At 65.5% G+C, this 7,250-nt stretch overlaps 1 protein-coding gene across 1 annotated transcript; it reads left to right on the top strand.

The window, feature by feature from the left end:
• On the top strand, window positions 1-3,894 carry TEKT4 (tektin 4). Its single transcript, XM_056135233.1, has 6 exons — window positions 1-550; window positions 1,487-1,557; window positions 1,753-1,896; window positions 2,419-2,641; window positions 2,950-3,104; window positions 3,674-3,894. Exons 1-6 carry the CDS (start codon window positions 32-34, stop codon window positions 3,888-3,890), a joined length of 1,329 nt encoding a protein of 442 aa, XP_055991208.1. The 5' UTR covers window positions 1-31; the 3' UTR covers window positions 3,891-3,894.
• The last annotated feature ends 3,356 nt before the right edge of the window (window positions 3,895-7,250 follow it).

The raw sequence follows: 7,250 nt of genomic DNA, 5'->3' as shown, positions 1-7,250 counted from the left end.
GCCCTCGCTCTGCCTGGTGGGGGAGTCAGACATGCTCCTGACCAGGCAGAGGGCCCCTCAGACAGTTCCCGCCTGCGAGCTGCCCCCCAAGGTCTACGACATGGCCCTCAACACGGGCGCCCACACATCCTCGGGCCTGGCCACCGCCGGCTTCCGCACCGCCAAGTACCTGATGGACGAGTGGTACCAGAACACCTATGCCCGCTTCTACCAGGCCTTTGCCGACCGTGATGGGTCGGAGCGGCAGCGCCACGAGAGCCGCCAGTTGGCATCCGAGACGGAGGCGCTGGCACGACGCACACAGGACGACTCCACGCGCAAGGTGGGCGCCCGCCTGCAGGACATGCACAGCTGGAAGTCGGAGCTGCAACGGCAGGTGGACGAGTTGGTGTCCGAGACCCGCCTGCTGCTGGCCCAGAAGCGGCGGCTGGAGCGGGCGCTGGACACCTCGGCTGTGCCCTTCTCCATTGCCACCGACAACTTGCAGCGACGTGAGCGCCGCCAGCACCCTGACCTGGTGCGCGATTCCGTGGAGATGGAGCTGCTGAAGGTGCCGCAGGGCCCCGGGCACCCCCCCATCCTGCCCAGAGTCCTGGGCAACCCCTGTCCAGCTCAAGGCCTCAGTGTCCCCCGTCCTGCCCAGGGTCCCAGGCATTCCCCGTCCTGCTCAGGGTTCCTGGAAGACCCCTGTCCTGTTCAGGGCCCCGGGTGCCCCCCCTGTCCTGCTCAGGGCCCTGGGCATCCCCCGTCCTGCTCAGGGGTGCCAGGATGTGCCCTCCAGGTCCTGCCGCAGGGGTCCAGTGTCTTGTCTGTGTGTCAGGGGTCCAGCAGAGTTCGGCCTCAGGGCAGCTGCAGTTCTTATGTGGTGTGGTGCTTCTAACCTGCCACCAGCCATGGGCTCAGGTGTTCCCTGAGCAGGGTGTGGCCCAGAATGCGGGATTGAGTGCTGTGAGGGCCTGGACCTGCCCCAAGTCCATGGACTATGACAGGCCCATGTCCAGGGCAACAAAGTGCCACCTCTGGGCCCACAGCGGGAGTGACACCAAGGACATCTGCTGAGGAGGGGGTGATCAGAGCCTCTGAAGCAGGGAGAGGCCCAACAGGTCCCCTCGCAGAGGGCTGCCTAGGGTGCTGGGGGCCCCAGGGCCCTGTTGGGGCAGATCTTGCTGGCACCTGTTTGCCGTGCAGCCGAGTCACCTGCTGTTGGTACCAGACTCACAGGAAGGGGAGACGAGGACCACCATGAGGCAGCTCTGTGTCCTGGAATGGCCCCTCCCCCAGGGCCCAGACACCACAGCAGGGAGGGAGGCCCCATGGTGAGGTGTGCTCTGAGGGATGGGGAAAGCCCAGGGCCACAGGAGGACTTTCCACAGCCACCAGTAAGCGGCCTCCACATCCACCTGTGGCCAGGACATTGCCGTGGGCTCTTCTCAGGCCGAGGGCTAAAGGGAGAGGGGGGACCCCTCACAGCTTGGGTTCCCCCCAGGAGGCCGAGCTTATCCGGAACGTCCAGGAGCTCCTGAAGAGGACCATTGTGCAGGCGGTGAACCAGATCCGGTGTGTGGCCAGGCCGAGGAAGGACTCATACCCACGGAGAGCCAGCCTGGGCAGCACAGCAGGGTGATGGGACCCTACCTGCAGCTGGCTCCCGCGTGGTGGGGGGGCAAGGGTCTGGGGATGGGGGTGGTCCAGCTGGTCTGTGAAAGGGTGTGCACTCTGCCTCCCTGTGCCTGGGGGTCACCTGCACTCCAGGGAGAACCGGCAGCAGAAAGAGACCTGTGAGATCAACTGGTCGGACAAGGTGGAGTCCTACAATATCGACGACAAGTGCTCTCGCTATCACAATGACAGCATCGACATCCAGTTCCACCCGCACTCGCTGGCCTACGAGGAGAGGTGGGCGGGCTTCGTTGGACACGGCCCCCACTGCCCCAAGGGTCTTTTTGTTGGCAGGGGTCTTCTGGGTTTGGTGGGTGATGATCATCACATCCCTGAGGGGCACTGGGCCTGCAGGGCAGTAGGGACAGGGGACGGGGACGGTGGAGGCGGCGGGGGGGGGGGCGCCGGGGCGACAGTGGTGGCTGGGGCGGCGGGAGGGCGCCGGGACGGCGGGGGCGCGGGGTAGGGACGCGGGGCGCGGGGGCGGCAGGGGCGGGTCACCGCGTGGCGAGGTCGCGGGGGCGCGGGGACGGCGGGGGCGCGGGGCCGCGGGGACGGCGAGGAGCGCTGAGACGGCGGGGGCGCTGGGGGCGCGGGGGCGCGGGGTACCGCGCGGCTGTGACTCCGGCCTGCTGCCCCTGGACGCGCTGCACGGGCGGCGCAGGGCGGAGACTGACGTGCCGGGCGGGCGCAGTGCAGACAGGCACCGGGTCTCGGAGGGGCCGCGACCCTCCTCACCCGCCCTCTTTCCGCCCGCAGCGCCTCCACGCCCGAGACTTGGGACAGATTCAACCGGGAAATCCTGCAACGCGCCGACCGCGAGCGTCTGGCCACGGTCAGCCTGCGGGCGCTCATCGACAACATCCTGAAGGACACGGCCGAGGACCTGCGGCTGCAGTGCGACGCCGTGAACCTGGCCTTCGAGCGCCGCTGCGAGGAGCTGGAGGACGCGCGTCACAAGCTGGAGTTTCACCTGCACAAGGTGGGGCCTGACCCGGGCCGCCCAGACCACGCCCACACAATGCCACACCACCAGCTAAGGCCACACCCAACAGCCTGGACCACGCCCCAACGACCACGCCCACACCACCAGCTAAGGCCACACACGATCTTAGACCACGCCCACCAATCAAGGCCACACCCACCGCAGAGACCACGCCCACACGTCCCCGCCTTCCACAGGCCTCGCCTGCCCGGCGTGCCCCGCGGGTGGCCGCGGCCGCACCCGAGCGGCGGGGCGGGGTGTCCATAGCCCAGAGGGACCCCGGACGCCCCCTTGACGCCCCCTAGACGCTGCGGGAGATCACAGAGCAGGAGCACAACGTGGCGCTGCTGAAGCAGGCCATCAAGGACAAGGAGGCGCCGCTGAAGGTGGCCCAGACCCGCCTGTACCAGCGCTCCCAGCGGCCCAACGTGGAGCTGTGCCGAGACATCGCCCAGTCCAGGTGCGCCCGCACCTCCCCCCCACACCCACACCCACCCCGGACACCGTGGCCCCGCAGGTGATGAAGTTTTGAGCTCCCCAGGCCACAGCGCCCTGCACCCACCTCCTGACTTCATGCTCCTGACTAGGAGACCTGTCCTTGTCCTGAGGGATTTCTGTGCGGGGGCTGGAGAGATGGTTCAGCGGGAAGGTATGCCTGGCACAAGGCCAACCCTTCTGTCCTGACCAGCACGCTATGTGTTACCCTGGCGGCCACTGAGCACAGAGCCAGGAGTAAGCCCTTAGCATTGATGGGTGTGGCTCGCAAAGTAATTAAAAAAACAGCAGAGGGGTCCTGTGCCCAGGGCCTTCCCAGCATACCCACCCTGGCCCCTGCCAGTCCCTCCTCACTGTCCAGCGGGCCTGTCCTGCTTGCAAGGCCAGGACAAAATGGGTCACTCCCGCCATCTCGGGCCAAGGTTATGAGCCCCCCCCCCAGGGGCCAAGGTCGCGGCACCCTCCGTGGACCCCAGTGGATGGCCCTTTGGGTGGGGCATGGCCCCTGCTCCCTCCTGTCCATCCCCACCCCAGGCTGACAAGCGAGGTGGAGGAGCTGAACGTGTCCTTAGCAGCCCTGAAGGAGAAGCTCCTGGAGGCAGAGCAGTGCCTCCGTGACCTGGAACACACACGCATGGCCCTGGAGAAGGACGTGGCCGTCAAGATCAACAGCCTGGCCATTGACCGGCAGCAGTGCCTGGCGCACCGTGCGCACTATCCCACCGTGCTGCAGCTCTCTGGCTATGAGTGAGCCCACGCCCAATAAAGCCCACTTCCCTCCCACACCCCGCTTTGGGCCTGTGCCTCCCCTGTGGCCATGCACTGGCCATCTGTGCCAGCCACTGTGTCCCCACTGCCCAGCATCTACACAGTGTCAGGGCAGCAGGCCCGGCCTGGGGCTGTGGCCACAGAACCTCCACCTCTCTCTCCACATGACCAGTCTGAGTCCTGTGTCCTGAGTCCTGTGTCCAGCACCCTGGACAGAAGTATCCCCAGGTATCTCACTGATCCCCATGGGAGCCAGCGGCAGGACCGCCAGCCGCCCTGCCCCCACACACGCTCCAGCCCTGTCTGTGCCCCCCACACCACGTGACACCCCTTCCACCAGCCTCTCAGCCGTGTCCATTAAGAGGCAGGAGGTAATCAGTACCATGGTGCCACTACTCAGCCCCCATTACTGGTTCAGAGTGACCGTCCCCACCCCCGCCGCCCGTGCTGTCTCCAGAGCCGGCTGCTGGCAGAGTGAGGTGAGGGGGGCACCGAAGGGCTGCGGGGTGTTCATTAATGTCCCCTGCGAAGCGCACACTGTGTCCGCTGTGAGGCAGGTGGCCCCAGGAGGCGCTTGTGGCAGCCCCCCAGACCTGCATCAGGGACGGGGTCCAGTTCCACAGACATGGGCTGCTGGCAGCTGAGGTGGGAGTCAGTAGAGCAAGTGGGTGCTGAGCACGGGGCCCCAGAGGAGATGGGAGCCTACTGCTGCATGCGGGACTCTCCCCAGACTGTGGGTGGTTACAGCAGAGGTGTTGGCTGCTGGCCAGGCTGCCCAGCCCCCATCATAAGCAAAACTCTGGGCCCTAGAGAGCCCACAGCCCAGCAGGCCTGGAGGACAGTGCTGGTGGGTCTCCTGGGGGTCTCACAGGCAGTCCCCGGCACAGAGGCGGAGCAGGAGCTGTGGCCAGGGGCTGTGCTGACCACAAAGGCCAGGGACAGGAGGCAGGCAGGCCCTCCCGGACCCATGGACCAGGTCTCCTATGTCTCCACTTGTGGGGAAACTGAGGCTGACCCGCCAGCCTGTCGCTGCAAGCTGGCCCACACAGGGCTTGGAAGGGACAGCCTGGGTGACCCTTTGTGCCCAACAGCGGGTCTGAGCAGGAGCTGCTGGACTCCCTGACCTCCCAGGCTCTGAGCAGTGACTCTGGGCCCTGGGAAGCCATTTCACAGCAACACGGACGCCCAGTGAGGGGCCTCGGGCCACCGGGCACTCCCCTGCCTGAGCTGCCCAGGTGACCCCTGCATTTTGACCTTGAGCACCCCTCTCCTGGAATCGCTGGATGCACCCTGGGTGCCTCAGTGCTGCTGGCGGGATCTCTGGGCAAAGGTGCCCCCTGTAACAGGATGTTATGGGGGCTGGGGCTGGGTGGAATTGGGCAGTGTGGGAGAGGAGGGACCCCGGCACCCCACCCTGCTGCACCCAGAGTGGGTTCCTGAGCATCACAGGGCCACCTCGTGCCCTGGGCCTTGGCCGGGGGAGGGCAGCTGAGGGCAGGGCTGGGGGCAGCAGCCTTGCCGAGAGGGAGGACAGCTACCTGTGGTCTGCGGTCAGTCTTCACAGCACCCTGAAGCCGGCTCCTGGGCCCCCAGCTCAGGGATCCTCTGTGGGGTGCCCCTTCCCCCCAGGACTCCTGCTCCCGGGGGCTGTGCTGGGGGGTTCCTGTCCCCACCCAGGCAAACAGACCCTCTGTCCTGGCCTGCCCAGTGCTGCAGCCCAGCAGGGCGGATTTCCTGACTGAGCCTTGGGCCAATAAAACCCATTGATGCGGAGAGAACAGAGCAGGCCGCGTGTTTGCTTTGCCCCCGCCCCACCCGCTGCTCACCGGGGGCAGCCAGGCTGCAGCTCCCACACACCAGGCCTTTGGGGCGTCAGCACTGGCCGAGTCTGGCCCCATGGGCAACCTGGAATCTCCTGGAACCCTCTGGCTGGGCTCTGTCCTCTCCACACGTTGTGAGGGGATGCCGTCCTTCCTTGGCCACAGCTGTCCCCACCGCAGGACTCTCTCACCCTCTGCTCCCTCACACTCTCCCCCTTCCAAGCTCTGTGGGAGCTGGGCAGGGATTGAGAGGGCGGCCAGACCACCCGCCACCTTTCTCCTGAAGGTTCTGGAAACTTCTAGAAGCAGTGAGATATCCACCAAGGACCTGTGCAAACATCACTTAGCTGCTCCACAGCCCACTCTATCTCCGCCCCATAAGCAGCGTTTGGGCTGCCCTTCATGGACAGTGCCATACATGGGTACACAGCACAGACACACATGACAGAGGAAGTACACACATGTAAAAACATGACCCACACATGATACACAAGCAAGACACAGACACACATGTGCATGCACAGCAGACATATGCAACAAGCATGTACCAACATGTACCAACATGTACCAACAACACACATGTACCACATGGACATGCCTATGCTCATATGTGACATGCTCCTGTGGGACAGGGTCCACTGGGGCTGTGTCCTCGGCGCCCAAGTACCTGGGCGCGTGCAGGAGGTGGTGAGCATTGACTTGGGCAGAAATCAATGGGGAGACTCCAAGCAAGCCATCTGCTCTGGCCCTGGCGGGGGAGGGGTGCTGGCACGTCCTGCAGGGACCCCTGCCCCCTCCTGGGAAGAGCACAGGGCAGGACCCCGGGGACACAGCCTCCCGCTGCCCTCCCGTCCTGCCCTGTGCTCACTCTGGCTTCCATCGGCCCCGGGACGGTGTTCGCTTTGGAAGAGAGTCAAACGTTTATTTTCTAATTGATGCAGAAGAGTGCTGTCACCCACAGCACCTTCACGGCAGCGCTTCCAGGGCCTGTGGGGGTCAGTGCCACGGACCCTGTGTTGTCCCGAGGGCTAAGGAGGCAGGTGGGGGACAGGGCTGGAGGACTGCTCAGTGCGAGGCCAGGGTACCACTCTCAGGCTGGCCCAAGGAGGGCCTCTGTCCTGGCCTGCACTGTGGGGGTGGCAGGTGGGGACAGATCCTGGCTGCCTGCTTGGAACCCTGCAGGCAAACCCTGGCCACAGTCAGAGAGATGGACTGTCCGGTGGTCACACCCAGGCTGGCTGACTTCCACCCCTCAAGTGTTGCCCTGGCCACACTACTCACCCGGGATGCTGGCCCAGGGAGGGACATGCAGGCCGCCGCCCTGGGGAACCCAGTGCTCTGTCCCCCTCAGGCTGCTCATGTGGCATCTTCCATTCCGGGAACATGCCTGATGCTGCCCAGGAGCAGGGGAAGCCGGGTGGCCAGAGGCTGGCAGCACAGGACCACCAGTGCCCAGACCACCCCAGTCTGGGGCAGCCCCTGAGGGAAGGAGGCACAGAGGGTACCCCTGTCTGCCCAAAGCC

This window comes from Sorex fumeus, unplaced genomic scaffold (genome assembly GCF_029834395.1).
Source record: "Sorex fumeus unplaced genomic scaffold, SorFum_2.1 ptg000110l, whole genome shotgun sequence".
NCBI lineage: Eukaryota > Metazoa > Chordata > Mammalia > Eulipotyphla > Soricidae > Sorex > Sorex fumeus.
The sequence above is the reverse complement of the archived record's forward strand: the minus strand, read 5'-3'. Positions and strand labels throughout refer to the sequence as shown.